Source organism: Lissotriton vulgaris, chromosome 1_1 (genome assembly GCF_964263255.1).
Source record: "Lissotriton vulgaris chromosome 1_1, aLisVul1.2, whole genome shotgun sequence".
NCBI classification, from domain to species: Eukaryota; Metazoa; Chordata; class Amphibia; order Caudata; family Salamandridae; genus Lissotriton; species Lissotriton vulgaris.
In genome coordinates, this window is record NC_141685.1 from 1,103,739,534 (window position 1) to 1,103,761,794 (window position 22,261).

Below are 22,261 nucleotides of genomic sequence, written 5' to 3' on the forward strand. Positions count from 1 at the left end.
ACACATGGCAGATTTTCCATAGTAAAATTAGAGACAAGTCAGTTCTCATGTGTACCCTATAGTTTAGACCATGGGCGCCTGCTTCCAATAAAAAGTGGTGGGGTAGTGCAGGGGGAATTACTATAAAATGAGGACTCACATGCCGCTGCTAGGGTCCAGTTTCTTGCATGAGCGTAGTCCATGGGCCATACTGCACAGGCCTTCAGACTCCCCACTGAATCGGACGCTGCTCTCATGCTATTGCCCAGATTGTGGGAATCATCGGGATTGGTCTTAGTGGGCTGGTTTGATGCTTGCTCACAGACAGGGAGCCTGTGACTCTTCTCCACCCTGCTGTGCAACACAGCTGAGTTGTAGAAATGTAGGTGTTCATGTCAGTTTGGCCATCCTAAGACTGTTGGCCAAACTGACATGCAAACTTGCAGTGCCCAACTCTCCTCCTCCCAGTTGCTCTCCATAGAGGTTGGCCCCACCCCGCCCTAGACCCCGTCTTCTTGACGGAGTCAATTCAGTAATGGGAAAATTAAATGATAATAAATTGTTTTACTATCTTTTTTTTTTCAACTGCTGGCTCTGAGCAGTGAGGTGATGCTCCTTTGCCATAACGGAGGAGACACCACTAGTTTAGACTAATTTCCTTTTATGGATGGAGCAACTTCATAGGATATTAGATGAAACAGAAGAGAGCAAAGAGGATGTGGTGTTATGCCACAGCTGCCAACTTTGGAACTGGGGAATCAAGATTGAGTCACGGTGTCAGTCCAACAATCTCCTGTGATTCTGGGCAAATCACTATGGGCCGTATTATGACTTTGGCGGTCCAACAGTGGATGGTGCAACGTGTCATCTGCTTTAGGACCGCCAAAGCCGTGGTGCTGCTGCCTGCCAGAATAAGTCACATTATAGCACTGCAGTGAGAAGTACTTATAAAAATGATATTTTAGTATAATTGGTAGTCTGAACTCACATATTTGAAAGTGCGTTCATACACAATAATGAAGAAAAAATTAGTGGGAGACTGCAATTCATCCAGGTGTCATTTAGTACAAATTAGCCAGCAAATGGGTATCCTTTGTTAAGGCTTCGTTTTTACCTTGGTGCATTTTTCGTAATATAGGTGAACTTTGATCTGAGGGTATTGAAGGGATTTATATGAGCACCAATTACATGATAGAAGGTTGCATGCATTCTTTCTAGTCATGGGGAGGGGAAACATCACTTACAGCGCAACTTTTACCACGCAGTGCCTTTACAACGCGGTCATTACAATGCAAACCATTACAACGCATTGCGCTGGGGGGCGCTCTAGGATAGGGAATAGATTTAATTTACTATCCAACACCTTCCCTAGTGTCCACGGGGACTGGAGTTGGAATAGTAAATTAAATAATTCACTATCCAGCGCCTAAAAGCACTATGCGTTGTAATGGTATGCGATGTAAAAACCGCGTTGTAAAGGCAGGCGTTGTAATAGCCTGCGTTGTAACGTCATACATCCCATGGGGAGATTTAGCAATTTGCCCAGAATCACAGGCTGTTCATCCAATGCTGAGACTCAAACCTGCTTAGCCAGTTTCAAAGTCTGCAGCTCATGCTCCCTCACATCCGGGGCAGAGGGAAGGATGAAGGCAGACAGAAGCCAGATAAATGCTTGGCTGATTATGGGCTTGAGGTTCTAACAGAACCTTGAGCTAAGCCTGAGCCAGGCTTCAGGCTCGAGGCCACCACAATCATTGTTTGAGAGTTGGAAATACATATCATGCCCCACCACTGATGTAGAGGAGAAATACAGGTAGAAGTTAAATATATTCGAAGCCCTTGGGTAACAAAACCATCCAAAAGTAAATACAGCTGAGGAAGTTTAAAATGTTTGGCTTTAGAAGTTTAGTAGAGAAACTGGAATTAGAAATGGAGTGAGCATGAAGTTCTCCTGTGGCTATGGAGCTAGATATGAGTACATCTGAAGAACTGAGGAGAAATGTGAAGGAGTCATGTGATGGATGACACACCAGGAATCAGATAAAAAGCTCTGAATTATAATATATTATCTTCAGAGACTAGTACAAGGCAGCGTAGCTGTGGGAACATGTGCTGAAGCACACGTCTATTGGTCCTAAAGAACCCTCTGAGCCCTTTCAAGCAAGCAATGTAAATTTCCACTCAGGACTAGGGGGGTCATTAGCAGGTACAGGGAGTTCTCAGACATTTTATCAGTAAAACAACTTTCTGTTAGGTGAATCTGTTTTCTATTGCAGGAAATACCTAATAAGAACTTCCTAAATTGCAGAACCTTCTCCTTCTTCAACAGTCCAGACAGAAATAGATATAAATGGGAACCATCATGTTTGGGAAAGGTCCATCTATGAGTAATTAAGCCTCAAAAAACTTGTGAGGCCGCTCCTGGCCAAAAAAACGAAATGAGTTGGTTGTATCTCACTGTTGTCTACCACAAAAGCCATTCATTTTAAAAGAAACCTGTGAAAAACATCTTGACTCATCATTGACCATTTCATTGAATGACGAATGTATAAACAAGAAGTGTGCTTCAGTGAACACACCCACTCCCCGTCAACTGTATCATATGAGGAAAGCACTTATACAAATATCGTTGTTCTGCTCCGCACTTCAAATCATGGATCCAATGTTATCTGTACTTCCAAAGGAGATATGGAATCTATTTCTAAACACTGGAGATCATGCCAGTGACCTATTTTGTAATAAAATGCTACAGCATTTACTAATATAATTATGTCAACGCATGCAGAATTTATTTTGGAAAGTTATTTACAGATTGGTGGACATCTTACCTCAAATTCAACAATTACTGCTCTGCTGGCAGGTTGAAGTTTGCAGTCCATGGTGAACAATCGATAAAGTACTGAAGAGACACAAAGAGAAATGCCAATATCAGGTTCCAAGCTTTGACATCATGAAATCACTCAATTTTCAAATTTACAGAATAGTTCAGGGCAGTCAGTCACACACCAGAGTGTAGTGATAATGAAAGGGGTTAAACGTGCACCATTAACAGCAGATACACATATTTGTCTGTTAAAGCATGCAAATATGGTGAGCTTTAACCAATATAATGGAGCAGCAGCAGGGCTTAGCATTTAGCTTTTTCTGCCTCTCTGTCACCTGTGAAAGTAACCATCTTTATGTTCTTGCATTTAACCCTCCTGTGAGAAGTTGGCCTGGTATATGGTGTTCACTATTCTAGTGAGGACCTTGCACCAGTCCAAACGATCCTTATGGTGATTGGTTGTAAGTCAACCTTATAGACCAGCTATCCTAAAGGTAGCGTGGACAAAGCAGTCTTAGGCTAAACTCAAGAGGGCATGTGAAGCCAGCTGTTTTACCATATGCAATCCCTTTAAATACCAAATGAAAGGACACCACACAAGTTATATATTACAAAATATATGTATTTATTTCTAGAATAATCCCCTTAACTCTTTATGAGCACAGGAGCACAAGCGTTAAACAAGGAACACAGTATAACATACAATAAGCTGCACAATTATGGATAGGCCGGGTGGCCACTCAAACCATATATTAAGAAAGTGGTATAAGTACCACGTCACGAACAATGAACAGGCCTAGGACCTTGGGTGCAGAGTCTATAGGCAACCGCATTTACCAAACAAGTCAATGGTGCGTAAAAATCAGAAAGTGTTAGGTTTCGGAGACTTCCGACTGGACTAGAACTTAAAGCTAGGACACTAGAGGTGTAATCCACTATAGGAGCACCAGACTTATATCGTTACCTCACCCACAGGAAGCGGGTGCATAGGTGCCAAAGTGTGTCGGGTTTCGTCGTGAAGTTCTATGGAGCCTGGAGATGAAGATGCTGCAGGCAGCCAGGAGAGCAGAGTCCGGTTGGTTCCAAGGGTGGATCGAAGATGTAGAGTACCTGAAAGCAGAGGGGACAGAGTTCAGGTCACTAGCCAGTGACCAGCGAGGAACCAGGAAGGAACCAGGCGATGTCGGGTTGCAATCAGGTGATGTTGAGGTGTTTGTCTCCGCTGCCACGTGGACCAGGAAGGATCGAGGATGACCAGCTGGTGAACACGAGCTGTCCCACAAAGGCTCTTGCTGTCGGCGGTGTCGGTACTTGATTCAGAGTCACCAAGCCTTGGCAAAGGCAACCCACGCAGGACTCGAAGATGTCTTCTTGATCAGACCGGGAAGGTCAGATCAATGGCTCCTATTCAGGGGAGCTGGGGCCAGTCTGGAGCAACCAGACCAGCAGTGTAGTTTTGAGGTTTTGTCGTCACAGAGGCCACTAACCAACGGGCAAGCGACCGGACAACGCGTCGAGCAGGAAAAGTGCAAAAGGGCCCCACGCAGCACTCGGAGAGTGTGGAGAGGTGATCTTTAGAGCACAGGCTGGTCGGGGCTGGGGCTTCACAAACCCCAAAGCACAGCGTTGAGGGAGCCTTGGGAGCTGCACAGGAAGCACTTCGTTGACTTTTCAAGATGGCCTGTCCCACGTCTCACGTCGCCTCCATGGGTCTAAGCTTTGCTAGGACTGTGGATCGGGCTGTTGGAGGAGCAACGGCAAAGGTAGTCTCGATACGCTGATGGTGCCTGCTTGCACAGGGTGGCCACTCCTTGACCACAAGGGAGATTCTTCAGTCTTCTACGTTGAGTAGGATGTCGAAGGGTCCAGAGTTTCATTTCAAAGTTTCAGTCAAGATGATCTAAATTGCATTGGCACAGCTCCTACTTTTATTCCAAATCAAGGGGCTGGATCTCCTGCTAAGTCCCTCCTATGGGTGGGACCCAGGAAGGGGGTGGTTACACCCCTTTCCCTTTGTCCAGTTTCATGCCAGAGCTGAGGCTGGAGTGCCCCAGCATCGGTTTGAACTGGACTATGCATGGGACACCTTGTGTGCCCCAGGCAGTGTCTAGTTTCATTCAACCCTCCCTGCTACAATCCACTATCTCCTGTCTGGGGTGGTATAACACCTCCCTGTGACAGGATACCATTTGTCCAGGCCTCCCCTGCCAGAGTTTCAGTCAGCAGCAGGAGGCCAGACTCGTGTCTGTGGCAGCAGCATCCATTTTGTGATGCTGGGGCTCTGGTTAGATTTAACCGCGTTTAAGCAAAGTAACATGTCTTCTCCCTCTAGAAGGGTGGAATGCTACCCCCGTCGCCAGAACTGGCAAGGGGGTAGTATTCCAAAGCGTATGACACCTTACACGACATGTTTTGATAAAGCCAAACCAAAGTTAGCAAGTAACCGCGAGGATTATAATGCACTTAAGAGTAAGTAAGTAAGAGACTTTATTTCGGTTTTGATTCAAACCATAAAAGTACATATACAATATAGACAATTTAAAATACAGTAGTTATAAAACATGAGCGATAAAGTGCAAAAGTGCAAAGTGCAGCAAATTCCATACATAAAGAATTCATTTAGAAAGATAATCTAGTCAACAAAGGTACCATCATTGGTCCAGACAATTTCTCAGCTTAATAGACAATTTTAAAAATTCGGTAACTTGAAGAATACTGTCACTGTGCAAAAGTTGCAGATACAATAATGCTGATCTGATCTGGTAAAAATTAAGTTTCTTTAAAAGATCTATCAGATAGCGTTTGCGGGGGTATTCATAAAATTTACATAAAAATATAAAATACAGCATATCCTGTGGAGACTTACCGTCGCAGCCACAGGGAGCGCTAGGTTTAATAAAAACATCATTTTTTGGTCTAAACAGCAGATGATGAAAATGATTTAATCTAAACCTTGTTAGCAGGAACTTACTTACTTACTTACACTTAAGAGTATATGGTATGGCAAGATCCCAGAACAGCTAAGGTTGTTGGTCCCGAAAGCTGCAGACAGGCTCAGCTCATGCTAGAGCACCATCTCACATAAAACCAAGCACTCTGCCTCCAGGATTGTTAAGGCCTGCCATAGGAGTGACTTATAGGTGTATATGTGTCCATATATAGGTTTAGATATAGGTATACTATATCTAAGCAAGGGGTGATTACACGACCTTGCCCCAGCTGAGTGATCAGCCAGTTGTGTCAGTTTGGATAGCCAGCCAGGGGTGGAAAAAGATATGCTGCAGCCCCTGGTAGGCCTTGGATGCACCTATGCCCTGGGTACCTATGGTACACTGTACAGGGGCTGATAAGGTGACCCAATACCCAATTGGAGATGTAGCTAAGGTACATGGAGTCCATTTTACAGAGAGAGCAGATAGCCTGGGACCCTGATTAGCAGGATCCCAGGCCTTCTCTACCCTGGCCCCTAAATGGTGGAATGATCTCCCTCTGGATCTCAGGTCCCTACCCTCCCTACAGAAATTCCGAAGTGCCCTTAAAACTCGCCTCTTCCTGCAAGCCTATGTGTAAGGATGCATGTTTCCATTTTTTAGATGTTATTGTTAGGCGCCCTGATACCTGCGGGCTATTGTTTTTGCGCATTATAAATTTTTATCAATCAATCAACTAAGTCGAAAACCAGCTAAACACTAGGCAAAAAAATCTGGGGTAACCATAGTCAGGTATCCACCTTCCTACACCTCCCCACAAGGAACTCAAGCACCTCTTCTACCTAGCTAGTGGGAGCTCTACTTTTTACCACTGGGAGAGGCTCCTCTCCACTCGCCATCAGGTGCTCAAGCTCTCCAGCTCCCAGAACTCATTACTCTACTAAGCCAACTAGAGACAGAAGGGAAGCTCTCTCCTCACTTCTCTCTACCCCTCACCCCTTGAAATTAATTTGAATAGATAAGCTTCCCTTTTTTATTATACTTTACATTTAGACTCTACCATGGATAACCTTTAACAACGATGAAAAGATTACAACAGATTCAGAACTCTGGTACCAGACTACTCTTACATATGAAACCACAACCCAACATCTCCCCTGTTCTTACACATAAATCCACAACCCCACATCTCCCCTGCATTTAAAGCCGTACATTGGTTACTGGTTGCAAGAAGATCCAAATTCAAGCTGCTTTACATCACCCACAAAGCGTTACATGGAACAGGACCCCTCTTCACCAGGAATAAAATCACCAAATACATTCAACAAAGGAACTCCGCTCTAGATTGGTACCTCGCCTCAAAATCCCACCATACAAGAAAAAAACATAGGTGGGACATCCTTCTGTGATCAAGCAGCCAAACTATGGAACTCTTTACCCCCAAACATAAGATCCACAGATAACTACCTTATCTTCAGAGGACTATTCAAGAGTTGGCTCTTTCCCGCATAACCACTATACTCTAACATATGTATACAGCATATCCCTCTATACATAAGTAATTACTTGAACTATAGATGTGTACCCACATATGGGTATTGCTTTGTATAAACGTGTAGAATAATTATAATTTTAAATATATAGATATTTTTAACTCTGCTTAACAAATGTACATATTACTTCTATTCTATATTATTCTATGTTTAAAATGTATATAGGTGACTACATAAATAAGTAACTATTTAATCATAACTATTTATCTACAATTGCTTCACTATTGAATTACAAAAACTAAATAAATAAACTCAAATTACAGCAATACTTGAAAGTCTGAGTTTGTTAAATACAACTTAAATCAACATATATTACCTTCCTTATACATATACACCTTTCATGTACTTATGTATCTTTATATTTATTACTTTGCCTCTATTTTAGCATCTCCAATGCACTACCCCACATCTCAAATCCGCAAAACGCGAAAAGGGGGCAGGGTAGAAACACCCTGACCCCCTAGGCCTGCTCAGGGGCTCCCACAAGGACTCCCCAAGGCCCCAAAAACTATTATTTTGTGAAAAAAATCACCTGATGCGCAGAGGATCCGCGCATCCGGACGCGAAAAAAAAACGAAGCGCGGACTACAGCGCTTCCTTACTATTTAGCCCCCGGGTGGGCCAAGTCCTGGGGGCAAGCTTGAAATTGTAGCACATCCCCCCTCCATAATAAAAAAAATAAAATAAATTGGCCATGCCCTGGGAGATGGAGTCCCGGGGCCGGATTTGGCCAGGGTAGGGGGGTCCACGCGGACCTAGAAAAATGGGGGTGAGGCCCTGAGCGAGGGGGTCCCCAGGGCCCATAACATAGAAAAGAAAGGGGGGCCACACAGCCCCCCTTCTTTAAAAGATAAAATAAAAGACCGGCATTGCGCCAGAGGCCCTGACCCCCTGCCTGCAGCACTCTGCAAACGCGCCCCCTGGCGCGTTTGCAGATGGGGAAATAATTCCCCTTGAATACTGGGGGTCCCTGGGGGCCAACTAGCTCACCAGGAACCTTCAGTATGCGCCAGGGAGCTGCATTGCAGAGAGGTGTCTAGAGGCCATGCCCCTTTTTACACCTCTCTGCAACTCAGCTCTGTGTCGCTTACTGGAGGTACCTGGTGGGCTAGATGGACCCCAGGGACCCTCAGGATTCAAGGGGACTTAATCCCCCAACTTAAAACGCGCCACAGGGCGTGTTTGCACACATGTCCCCTTAGGCCCGCCCCCTTACTTCACCACTGTGAAAATGCGTCCCCAAGCAAGTTGTAAGTTGGGAAATTAATTCCCCTTGAATACTGAGAGTCCCGGGGGGCCAACTAGCCTACCAGGCACCTCCAGTATGCACCAGGGAGCTGCGCTGCAGAAAGTTGTTCAGAGAACACACCCCTTTTCACACCTCTCTGCAACACAGCCCTGTGGCGCTTACTGGAGGTACCTGGTGAGCTAGTTGGATCCTAGGGACCGTCAGGATTCAAGGTGACTTAATGTCCCAACTTAAAATGTGCAGTGGTGCACGTTTGCACAGTGGTGACGGGAGGGGGCGGGGCCTGAGGTGACATGTGTGCAAACACATCCTGTGGTGCGTTTTAAGTTGGGGAATTAATTTCTCTTCAATACTGAGGGTCCCTGGGGGCCAACTAGCCCACCACTTACCTCCAGAAAGCGCAACTGTGCTGCTTTGCAGAGAGGTAGCCCAGGCCATGTCCCTTTTTACACCACTCTACAACATAGCTCTCTGGTGCTTACTGGTGGTAAGTGGTGGGCTAGTTGGCCCCCAGGGACCCTCAGGACTCAAGGGAACTTAATACCCCAATTTACAACGTACCAGGGGGCGTGTTTGCGCAATGGTGCATGGATGGGGCTTGTCCCGATGTCACAAGTGCGCAGATGCACACTGTGGCGCATTTTAAGTAGGGGAAATAATTCCCCTTCAATCCTGTGGGCCCCTGGGGGCCAACTAGTCCACCAGGTTCTTCCAGTAAGTGCCACTGCGCTGCGTTGCAGAGAGGTGGTCCAGGCAAGTGGTCCAGGCCGTGCCTGTTTTTACACCTCTCTGCAACGCAGCTCTGCGGCACTTACTGAGTTAACTTAACAGTTATTCTCTCTAGCCTAACAATCACCTTCTTTGGCTCTTGAATATACTGTAGCCTCTACCACTATTAGTGATGTATTTATTTATTTAATCCCCATACATTAATTACTAGCATGTTTTGCCCTCTTGGGACGAGGAGCACTACTTTCGAGGTATGTGGGATTATTCTTTAAACATCCACCAAGTGGCAGTTCTGTTTAGCAAAACCTCTACCTCTTTATATGCTGAGCCACCCACATTGCCGTTATTGCCACTATATTTTATATGGTCTGTGTAACGCTATTATGTATGGATTGACCCTCCATTGTAGTTGTGTCCTTTTGCACCTTTAAACACTGTATCATGCCACAGATAGAACCTCGCTCCGATTAAGTTGGCACATCAAGCTTACGCCTGAATAGGCAAGCCCTCGTTGTCATATGCTTGCAGTGGTAACCAACCAATCGGGTGTCGCTTCTGATTACCCGCAACAGTGAGGCTACGTTCTAGCACTTCCTCATACCAACATGGCCACCGGTTTTACCGTGAATATCTAGAGTGACTACAACATGCTCCCTCTGACCGTTTTTTGACAACTAAACCTAGAGGGCGCACAGGGCTCGTTTGTTTCCACACACTTCTGGCCAACTAACGAACCGGACCTCATTTCCGAATGAGAAGGGCAACTTCCTAGCACCAACATGGCCCCTATAAAACCCCGGTAAATAACGAGGGGCATTTTAGTGTTTGTGCGACCTCCGCCCAGACGAAATGCGGCCAGGTGCAACCAGTTCCCAAACACTTAACCAATTAAGTAATGTATAAATATGCCACTGCTTGCCCTCTCCTCCACACCACGGAACAGCGGGTTGGCGAGAGAGGAAGCAATGACTTCTTGTAAGTACTGCGTAGCCGTCTTAGGAGAGAACTGACCACATTTATTTCCCTTTGACAACAATTGCATTTGGAGGCATTTTCTTCCCCAAGGAGCTATAAGATAAGACTCTGTTTTTCTTCTTTCCTTTTCTCTTTATTTTCTCCATACCAACAGATAAAAGTTTCATTTTACCTCTCGACCCGGAGGGTCATAGAGCATTGACTCCTTACGTTTCTAGTATGTACTCTTGTTTGTTTCCTAACAAACACACATCTTTTTTAGCTAAAAAGAATCTACTGAATTCACCATATAGAGTGGATGCTTTATGTTTGTTTTGTTGTGTGTATTGTCTCTCCCCCTTTCTTTACCAGTACAGGTCACAGCACCAATGTTTAACTGTAGAGTATTTTATTCACTCTGCATCACCTTTTCTTCCATAGGTGATCTGTGTCTGCGCATTGGGAGCACACGTGAAATAACTGTGCTCTCTTTTACAGGCTTATTCTCAGAAATACTGATATAGCTTTAGAAAACATATACCCGTACCACATAGGTATTGTATTTTAAAATCACTTGTATATATTTTTCTTCACATATTGATAGCAACATAGTGAGTGACTGAGGGATCTTACTCCGTCCTGACGTAGAAGCATTTCCGGCTTCGAAACATGTTGACACCCCCAGGAGTATCAGCACATTACTAGCGTGATTTCTCCGACCCACTCTTTTTAACAGTACCAGTCTATGACCAAATACATTTTTTTGAATCCATAAGGCCAGGTATTTTTTAACATCACTTTTTCATCCACCCCTGACCCTTTTCACTCACAACAGATACACCTCACATAGCACTTACAATAACAAAGTGCTCCAGCGTAGTCGCCAGTCCAAGCACGTCCCGTCCCGCAGCCGGGCAGGAAGACCCCGATGATAAAGCATGACACCAAGGGCCCTTTTGGTGTGTGAGGGGTATTTTAACAAATATTGTGTATGCCTTACACTTCTAGACATACAATAAACCACTTTGAGGTTGATTCTAAATGCACCATGGCCTATTAAAAAACTTAAACATACTTTACATAAATCAGTTAAAAATCGAGATGATATGAAAGAGGCATGAAGGGAGTATACAGAGACATGCACTAAAAGAAGCTTGGCGTGCCCTACACATCGCGTCTCAAACTAGGGATACCTCTGACTTTTGGAAGGCTGTTAATGCTCCCCTTCTGATTGATAAAGATATGGCATTGCTAGAGATAGCCATTAGTCAATCAATCAATCAATCTCGGCATTTGTATAGCGTGCTACTCACCCGGAAGGGTCTCAGGGTGCTGGGGGGGGGAGAGGGGTACGTTACTCTTCGAACAGCCAGGTCTTCAGCTGCTTCCTGAAGGAGAGATGGTCTTGGGTCAGCCGAAGGTGGATGGGGAGGGAGTTCCAAGTCTTGGCTGCTAGGTAGGAGAAGGATCTTCCTCCGGCGGTGGCTCTGCGGATGCGTGGTACGGTGGCGAGGGCGTGGCTGGTCGATCGTAGCTGTAGAAGGTCAGGCGGTTGTTGTAGAAGGTCAGGCGGTTGTTGAGGTACTTGGGGCCAAGGTCGTGGAGAGCCTTGTGTGCGTGGGTGAGGAGTCTGAACGTGATTCTCTTGCTGACGGGGAGCCAGTGCAGGTCTCTCAGGTGTCCGGTGATGTGGCTGTGTCGGGGGATGTCCAGGATGAGTCGTGCGGAGGCGTCTGGATGCGTTGGAGTCTTTTTTGTAGTTTGGCTGTGGTTCCGGCGTAGAGGGTTTTCCCGTAGTCCAGTCGGCTGGTGACGAGTGCCTGGGTCACGGTCTTCCTGGTTTCAGTGGGGATCCATCTGAAGATCTTGCGGAGCATGCGCAGGGTGTTGAAGCATGATGAGGAGACGGCGTTGACTTGTCTGGTCATTGAGAGGGAGGAGTCCAGGAAGAAGCCCAGGTTGCGTGCGTGGTCCGTTGGTTTGGGAGTGGTGCTCAGGGCAGGGGGCCACCAGAAGTCGTCCCAGGCAGAAGGGGATGGTCCCAGGATGAGGACTTCCATCTTGTCTGAGTTCAGTTTCAGGCGGCTGTTCTTCATCAACTCTGTGACATCTTTCATCCCTTCGTGTAGGCTGGCTCTGGCGGTGGCGGGGTCGTTGGTGAGGGAGAGGATCAGTTGGGTGTCGTCGGAATAGGAGATGATGTTGAGGTTGTGTTGGCGTGCGATGGCTGCGAGGGGGCTCATGTAGACGTTGAAGAGGGTTGGGCTGAGTGAAGATCCTTGTGGTATGCCGCAGATGACTTTGGTGGCTTCGGATCTGAACAGGGGGAGGCGGATTCTCTGGGTTCTTCCGGCGAGGAACGAGATGATCCACTCCAGTGCCTTCTCTTGGATTCCGATGTTGCTGAGGCGCTGAACTAGGGTGCGGTGGCAGACAGTGTCGAATGCAGCAGAGAGGTCCAGGAGGATGAGGGCCGCTGTTTCCCCGTTGTCGATCAAGGATCTGATGTCGTCGGCGGCTTCGATCAGGGCGGTCTCGGTGGTGTGGTTGGCCCGAAACCCAGACTGCGAGGGGTCGAGGGATCCATTTGTCTCGAGGAAGGCGGCGAGCTGTCTGTTGACGGTCTTCTCGATGACTTTGGCAGGAAAAGGGAGGAGCGAGATGGGGCGGAAGTTCCTGAGGTTGGTGGGGTCCGCTGTTGGTTTCTTCAGGAGGGCGCTGAGCTCGGCGTGCTTCCAGCTCTCCGGGAAGGTGGCGGTGTGGAAGGAGGTGTTGATGATGTCCCGGAGATGGGTTGCGATGATGGCGTCGGCCTTGTTGAAGATGTGGTGGGGGCAGGAGTCGGTGGGGGATCCGGAGTGGATGGTGTTCATCGTGCGGGTGGTGTCTTCGGTGCTGATCGGGGTCCAGTTGCAGAGGGTGGTGGTGGCGGGCGTTGGTTCGGCGGTAGGGTGCGTGGTCTGTGCGTCGAAGCTGTTGTCTATGTCGGCGATCTTGCGGTGGAAGAACGAGGCGAGTGAGTTGCAGAGGTCTTGCGAGGGAGTGATGTCGTTGTTTCCGGCGCTGGGGTTGGAGAACTCTTTGACGATGCTGAAGAGTTCCTTGCTGTCGTGGGCGTTGTTGTCCAGTCGTTCTTTGAGTGCTGTCTTCTTAGTGGCGCGGATCAGCTGGTGGTGTTTGCGGGTGGCGTGCTTGAGGGCGGTCCTGAGGATGAATTATCGTAATCTCTACAATAAACCCTTCTGTGACGTTTTGAGAAAAATTGGCATAATTGATGAGATAAAACTACTCCCAAGTGGTCACCAAGGGGCGTGGTCTGGCCACGCAGGAAAATGGCCGCCTGCTTGAGGAGCTCCACCGAGGGACGGACCCCTGACGAGCTTCCCTGGCTCACCTGTATACGAGGGTCGTCTATTTGGTGCTTCAGGGATGCCGGAAACCATGAGGAACGTAGCGGTGGTCTTCATTTGTGGCTGACGGCGCTTGCTCCTGTTCCCCGGCATGTCGATGTGAGAGCCGGCTCTTTGGACGCGCGACTCGGCGTTCACGCGCATTCGAGGCCGCGCCTCTCCTCAGCATAGGCGGCGCCCTCGCTAATACAGGGCCGCGCCTCTAAGGAATTTAGGCCGCACCTCCTCAGACGGTGAGCGTATTCCATCGCGGCAGAGGAATGCTCTTCTCTTGACATTGCGCGCTCATAATATTAGTATTCAGCGCCCTCTCCAGCTGCATTTAGGAAGAGTTTTTCCTTCGTGTCTTCTCACATGGAATAATATATTTATAATACTGTTTGCAATTGCGTGCATCTTTATTGCATGACGCCCACCTTTAAGACACTTACCAGGGGATTTCTATGAAGCATAGTAACAGAGTCCTTTGAAAAATTAAAACTTTCTATGACATCTTTCACAGCATGGAGGTCATTTGAGTAATTTCCACGGGGGAAATTTTGTTTTGCCTCATTTTTACTCACATGAACTTTAAATACTTAACTGTGTTACCTCCTAAGATAGCTGGTGAATTTCCTTAACCCTCTAATTGAATTTTCACGTTGTCTTTTTGCTATTCCAAGAGCAGTTTTATACTATGTACCATTGGGAAACTGTATTTCATGCCAATGTTCATGTTTTATGATACCTGCCTTCCTGTGCACAAATTGGGGTTTTACTTTCATGTACTGCCTTACTTTCTCAAGATGCACAGACCCTAATGCTCTCTTACAATTTAATCTTATAATATTGCTGGTCTATTGTCACTCTCCTCCACTGCACTTGCATGCTTTGTTTCTGTGGTAGTTTTGGTACGCACAATTTTTTACTACAGTATTGCATTGGATGTGTGAACAGATATTTGGGTATGTGACAATTTTGTATTGTTTTTCCATCTTCAAACATTAATTGTATGCTTGATACATTTTTGCTTTCATCATTACTTCCCATTACAATACTTTATCAATTCGCTATTGCAGACCACCACTACAACATTGCATTACAATGTCTAGCAATAGAAATGGTGGTCGTGGCCCTAAGCAGACGCTTTTCTCTGATGCAGTCAAACAACCCTCAACTCCAACAACTAAAGGCAATGGCTCTGCGTCGCCCCCTTCATCACAAATTCCACCACTCCAGAATGACAAGTCCTTATCAGATACTATGCAACGTATTTTGCAAGAGCTCTCTGGGGTTAACCGACGACTGGAGGGTCTGGATATCACCATGACCTCATTGACTGCAGAAACTAAGTCTATTAGGGCAGGGCTCACTACTTTTCATACACGGATTGTTGCCATTGACTCTAAAATAACGGATATGGAAAATTGACTGGATTCGGTTCAGGGCTCAGATCAAGATTTACTCTTTTTACACAGTAAGATTATCGATTTGGAAGATCGCAGTCGTAGAGATAATATCCGTTTCTTTGGATTTCCGGAGAATATTGAAAAGCAGGATATGAGGTCCTTTCTCTGTGATGTCTTGCCCACCTTAACTGGTATTTCTTTTACTCCTTCTCTTGAGATCCAACGAGCTCATAGACTGGGTCCCCCACGCTCTGGTGCCTCTGCACGACCCAGACCAATTATTGCATGTTTCCTTCGGCATGAGCACACCCGACAGATCTTATCACTGGCTCGTTCACGTGGCTCATTTCTATTTCAAGGTCATACCATTCATATGGCTGCTGACTTCTCCAAGGAAACAAATGAACGGCGGAAGGCGTTTCTTTCCCTACGACCCCAACTCCGTCAAATGGACATTAAATATGGATTGTTTGAACCTGCACGTTTTCGCATTACTAGAAATGGCGATTCCAAAGATTTCTATGATCCTGCACTTCTCCAACAATTTCTGGATGATATTAAGTCCAATGATATGGAAACTCAATCTTCATCCTCTGCTCAATTTCCTTCCTCTAAGACCTCATCTACAAATATGCCAATGCCTCATTCCAACTCCTGTATTGATTCCAGGCAACGTGGCAGGGACATTACTCGTCTGCCTCGTTCTCAGGAGGATAGGGATTCAGCTTTACATTCTGTCTCTTCTCTCACTAATACTCAGCAAAGAGACAAGTCTAGATCACCTCTTAAGGCCTCTGCTGATGCTACCTGAATCCCCCCTCTTTTTTATACTCTAATATTTATTTTTCTTATCTTATCAACTTATAGCAGTTCTTACTGTTGAGGATGCTTTTACTGTTTAAATTTGTTAGTTGAGATTTAATGCATTGCATAATCCAGTTATTCCTATTTCATGTTGTGTTCTCCGCCTTCCTGTTCCTCTATATTTTCTACTATTTATTTTCTTTTTCTCATTCTAAAGTTTATAGCAATTCTTCTTGTTGGTAATGCTCTTGATACCAGATTTGTCAGCTACAATCCCAGTATCCTGTGTAATATGGTTACTTCTACTATATGTTTACCATAGTGCTCTTTGCCTCACTGTTATTTTATGTGTTCTTTTTGTGTATTACTTCCAGTTCTGACGATATTTATTCATTTTCAGATTCTGTTTGTTATATACTATACGGTTATTCCCTATTCCGTGAGGAATTGTTCTCCTTCTTCATTCCCATTCCTCTGATGAGGTTCTTGTTATTATGTTTGTCACTATATGTTTCACTCATTAGCTATTCTGTTCCTGCTTGATATTTATTTCGTTTTATTGTTTAATATGTTTAGATTGAGTTTTGTTATTTTCTCTTCTTTCTCCTCTTTCTCTCTGTTACTCATCCTTTTCATTATGGTGTTCTTACTGTTGTTAACTTTGATATTATATACTTCCTTTAATAGCTATTCTGATCTTGTATGGCATTTCATATTTACTTAACTCTATATTCCACACCTTTTCAATTATGTAACATGCTCTTATCGTATGTTTCTCAGTTTAAGAAGTTTTTATTGCTCTTTCTACTTTTATCACTACATTTCATGACAATTTACTATGGGAGGGGGATTTTACAGTTTCCAGTTTTACAATGCTACAATTGTGCAATTTTGATGTTGTCATTTGATCCCATTGAGACTCACATATTTTATATTATCATTTGTCTCCTAGATCCCCATTCTTCTTTACTCGAAGGGGGTCCGGTCTCCCTTGGCGCTGCTCTAAGTGCGCCCAGACCCGTAGTTAACAGCTTAGGTTGCTTTTCTCTTTTCTTCCTTATTGATTTTTCCTTTCCCTTCTCCTCTTCCCTCTTTCTCTTATTTTTTTTTTCTTTTTTTCTATCTCTTTAATTTTCTTTGTTTGGTTTCCCAGAGTAGCATTTCTATTCTTTACTGCCTCTGCTTCTCCTCACTTCTTCTTCTCTCACTTCTACTATCATGCCGCCTACTCATCCATTGTCTGTGATCTCTTGGAATGTTCATGGCCTTACCCATTACATCAAACGTAAGAAAGTCCTTTCCTATTTGCATTCCAAGCATGTGGACGTTGCTCTTTTGCAGGAGACTCATTTGGACGATATTGAGTCTAGTAAACTCAGCAGGGATTGGGTCGGTAAAGTTATACACAGTTCAGTCTCTAAAACTGATCCCACCAACCCTAACCCTACTCGCAAATGCGGGGTAGCCATCCTCTTTCGGAAATCACTCCCTTTCACAATTGTAAAATCATAGTCTGACCCGGATGGTCGGTATGTGTTTGTTAAATTGAAGCTCGGTAACTCCTTCATTTGTTTGGGATCCGTGTATGCTCCGCTAGGCTCCAAAAAGCAATTTTTTCTTCGGCTTAATCGTCTTCTTACAGAAATAAATGCCTCTCAATTTCTTATTGGTGGCGACTGGAATATGGCACTGGATCCTGCTCTAGATAGAACGGGTTGCATTGACACTATCAATGCTTCGGATAGAGCTATCTTCTGTGATATTCTTGAAGACACTGGTCTTGTTGATCATTGGAGACTAAGCCATCCACAAGATAAAGAGTACACTTTTTTCTCCTCTTCTCACGGCACGTTTTCCCGCCTCGACTATTTTCTTCTTTCGCAACATTCAGTCCGATTGGTTACTGACTCCAAGATTTTAGAAGCGGCTATATCTGACCACTCCCCTGTTTTTTTATCTATCGACTTGGGTCTTATGAGTCCAGGGCGTAAATCATGGCGCTTGAATATCAACAAATATAAAGCACCAGCGGGTAAACTTCTTTTACAGTCCCATTTACGTGATTATCTTCTCAATAATAAAGATTCAGTCTCTTCTAAAAGAATGCTCTGGGCAGCTGCTAAGGCAACCATCAGGGGTCAACTTATGCGGGATGCTGCCCTTCACAATAAACAGAATGCTACTAAACAATTTGATCTGGAAAAAGATATCCGCCGACTCTCTCAACTATATATCTCGACACCAACTCTTCAAAACCGTAAATTATTGGAACAAGCACGTATGTCCCTCAATACTCTTTTTACTTCTAAGGCGGAATATGCTTTACAAAAGATGAAAGGTCGTCACTATGAACAGGGGGAGAAGGCTGGTCGGTTATTGGCTGCACAGTTGCGTCAAAGAGAGGCCTCTATGGCGATTCCAGCGATTAAATCAAGTAATGGCGATATCCTTACTCGGCCACAAGAGATAGTTGAGGAATTTGCCTCATTTTATAAATCTCTTTACTTCCCAAGTACTCAGATAGATAAGTTAGCGATGTTCAAATTTTTAGATAATGTACAGCTTCCGCAGCTCTCCGATGATGGTAGGGGTCTTCTGGAGGGACCTATCACGTTGGATGAAATTTCCTCTGCTGTGTCTGCCTTACCGTACCATAAAGCTCCGGGGGATGATGGTTTTCCCCCTGAATTCTTAAAATGGACTGGTCAAAGTATAATTGATCTCCTTCATGATGCCTTTGGGGAAGCTGTGGAGAACTCTTCTCTTGGTGCTATCTCTAACAAAGCCATTATAGCGGTTTTGCCCAAACCTGGCAAGGATCCTCTATTGTGTGGTAGCTATCGGCCTATATCTCTTTTAAATTCTGATGTAAAGATTCTTGCTAGCATTCTAGCATCACGACTTCGCAAGGTTTTACCTTCTCTGATCCATAATTCCCAAGTAGGTTTTGTCCCTGGCCGTTCCTCTCGGAATCAATTACATACTCTCTCGCATGCCCTTTGGTCAGCTAAGCATTTTAATGATGACGCCGTACTTCTCTCTTTGGATGCTGAAAAAGCATTTGACTGCATCGAATGGGAATACCTTTTTACCGTTATGCAAAGATTTGGGTTAGGAGATCAGTTCATAGCTAAGGTATGTCTCCTTTATGACAGCCCATCTGCCCAAGTTAACTGCGGTGGTTTTCTTTCTACCCCATTTCCTATCCGACGGGGTACCCGTCAGGGTTGTCCACTCTCCCCTCTTCTTTTCCTTTTGGCTATGGAACCTTTGGCTGCTGCAATTCGTCAGTCGGCTGATGTGGTGGGCGTCCCTCTTCCAATTGGTCACTCTCAAATATACTTATATGCGGATGATATTCTACTCACTCTTACTAATCTTCCACGATCTCTCCCCGCTCTCCTTCACATCATTAATGATTTCTCTTCCTTCTCTGCATATAAGATTAACTGGGATAAGAGTGAAGCATTGCCTATGTCCATTGGTACTACAAAAGATGCAATTTCTGGTTTTCCATTCCATTGGCAACCTTCTCGGCTTAAATACTTAGGGATTCTTCTTAACAGGGGTTTGGATAATGTTGTCACGGACAATTTAACTCCTTTAATTGAGCAAATGCAAAGAGATTTCGATAAATGGCAAGCCCTAGGTTTATCCCTTTGGGGACGGGTTCATTGGGGACGGGTTCAGGCGATTAAGATGGTTACTCTTCCACGCTTTCTCTATGTTTTCGGTATGCTTCCTTTGACCATTCCTCTGACTACTCTCCGGTCCATCGATGCAAAAATTTAACTTTTTATATGGGGTACAGCTAAACCGCGTCTCACCCTCGCAAAATTGAAATCTCACCAATTACACGGTGGCTTGGGTCTTCCCTCTATCGAGCATTACTCTCTTGCTCTTCATCTTTCCCATCTTTCTTTCTTTCTACCTAAGTCTAAAGACATTCCCCAATGGGTTCCATTGGAACGCCACCTATTGGCTTCTGGTCCTGGTTTGTCTCTTTAATACGGCAAGGGTTCCAGTTCTCTTGACCCCAAGAACCCTATATTATCTGCTATGTATAAATCTTGGCAGAGAAGTCATTGTATCCTGAAATCTAACCCACGGCTTCATTTTAATGCTCCTATATGGTCTAACTCGGCTATTCGGGTTCGTGGCCGTACGGTGTCCTGGCCTTTGTGGCGGGAGGCTGGTATTCATTCTCTGGAACAATTGTTTCATGGTGATAATTTTAAATCCTTGTCCCAACTTAGTGAGGAATTCCACTTGCCGCCCTCACAATCCAGTGCATTTTCCCACCTTCAACAAGCTATAGCCAAACATTTGGGTTCCTTACCAGAGTTGTTGCCCACTTCTCCTATCCTATCCTATCTAAATTTATGGGGAACTTTTAAGGGTGTCACCTCTGGTCTTTATAAGACTTTCTTACATCCTCTATTTTCGCAACCCCTTTCAAAAGCTCTTCAATTGAAGTGGCAATCACGCCTTTCTGTGGCATGTTCAGATGCTCAATGGGATTTCATCTTGGAAGGTTTGCATAAGGGTGTTCGAGAAGCTCGCCTTAAATTCTGTATTTTTAAAATTATCCACGAATGGCACTGGTCCCCGGTTAAATTACATCGTGCTAAATTAATCTCTCATTCTTTATGCTGGAGATGTTCTGCCCCCGGTTGTGATATAACACACATTATTTGTGAGTGCTCTTGTACTAGATCATTTTGGCTTTTTGTACGAAGCACCCTGGCTTCTTCTATGTCATTGCCCTTACCTTTTACCTCTGCTAATATAATATTGCATGATTTTCGTGGCTTACCAAAGTTTACTAAACCACAAATTCGTCTCCTTCATACTGCTTTGGCTACGGCAAAAATTTGTATCTTGCGTCATTGGAAGTCTTCTTCATCTCCCTCCCAGGAGGAATGGCTAGTGGCAATGATACAAACAGCTTCTTTTGAACGTATCATCTATAATTTGCAGGATCAAGCTTCCATTTTTCTTCAGGTTTGGTCTCCATTCCTGGATACCACAGTGGATGATAACTATGTCTCTAACTCTTCCCCTTCTGCGCTGTTCTTCCTTCTTAATTTTACTCTTTTCTTTTCATGCTTCTTTTCTCTTTCTACGATTATTCTAACCCTTTTGCTTCCATTTCCTTTCACAATCAGTCTTGTTACTCTGGGGTTCTTTTCTTTTTCCTAGTCCCCCCTTCTTTCTTTCTTTCTTTTCTTTCTCTTCTCTTATCTTTTTCCTATGCATTTTGGGAGCTTTGTTGTTACATTTTGCCTCATTTGTTATATTTTATGAATCATTTCCCTACTTATGTCATGTTTTATTCTTCCCTCTGTATGTATATTTACATTTATACATTCTCAAAATGTTCTAATAAAAAAAATTCCAAGTGGTCACCAAATTGACTTACAGTTTGACCTTTCTGAAGTTAATAGGCCATCATGTCAAGTATGGGAGGGAAGGCCCCTGGTCCCGATGGTATCCCTGTGGATCTTTTTAAATCTAACATTTTGTGAACCCACTCTTCTGTACGTGGATGACGCTGTCCTTATTGCACGTACTCCGCTGGGTCTGCAACGGGTAGTTTCTAGTTTTGCTACATTTATGTTTAACCTGCGTCTGACGGTTAATACCACAAAAACATTCATAATGAGGAGCGGGGTAGGCAGTAACAAGAGTAGAGCTTTTTATATAGATGTTAAAAGGATAGAATGCTCAAAAACGTTTTCTTACCTAGGGATTCTGTTTCACTGAATGGGAACCTGGACTCAGGCAGTCAAAGCCAGGATATTATTATTTACTAAGGCATTGGCAGCCCTATCAAACTTCAGTAGAAAACTGGGTAGCCGGCCACCAGTAGCATTGCTACAAATACATAAAGCTAAATGCGTGTCAAATTGCAATTTATGGTGCTGGTATCTGGGGCTACGCTGATGTCAACTCCTTACAGACTGTCAAACTCCTTGTTTAGGTTCTTGTTGGCTGTTCCAGACAGTACTTCTACCCATATTTGTCACACAGAATTGGGCATGCCATATTTAGTGGACATTATAAAAATCCAGCCAGTCCTACTGTGGCATTGGATTTGGACCACAGATAAAATGTTGCTCAACTGTCAAATCTTGAATGACAGCTGTTGGTTGGACAGGGCAATGCATATTAGGTGGTTAAATTATATAAAAAAATAATATGCAATCTTGGCCACCTAGAATATTATAATAACCCCAACACCATGAGCGTGGTTGCCAGGAAATATCTCAAAAGTAGTTGCCTGTGCTTTTTGGAAGCGAACAGAAATATTATTGAACTGACAAAATCAACTGTTCAAGCGCACCATCTTACCCTGTCCACGTTTAATATTCAGGGTTATTGCTGGTGACTACAATAGGTTTCTGTAAACTCGTTTCAGATTAGGCATTATACATAGAA

At 44.6% G+C, this 22,261-nt stretch overlaps 1 protein-coding gene across 2 annotated transcripts in view; it reads right to left on the reverse strand.

Moving 5' to 3' along the window:
- Positions 1–22,261, reverse strand: part of LOC147748681 (A.superbus venom factor 1-like) — a 1,130,076-nt gene that overhangs the window by 1,064,255 nt on the left and 43,560 nt on the right. For both annotated transcript variants that reach the window (XM_086963555.1, XM_086963554.1), the window contains exon 4: positions 2,808–2,878. In XM_086963555.1, the coding sequence (XP_086819681.1) occupies positions 2,808–2,878 (71 nt within the window). The remainder of the gene's footprint in view (positions 1–2,807; positions 2,879–22,261) is intronic.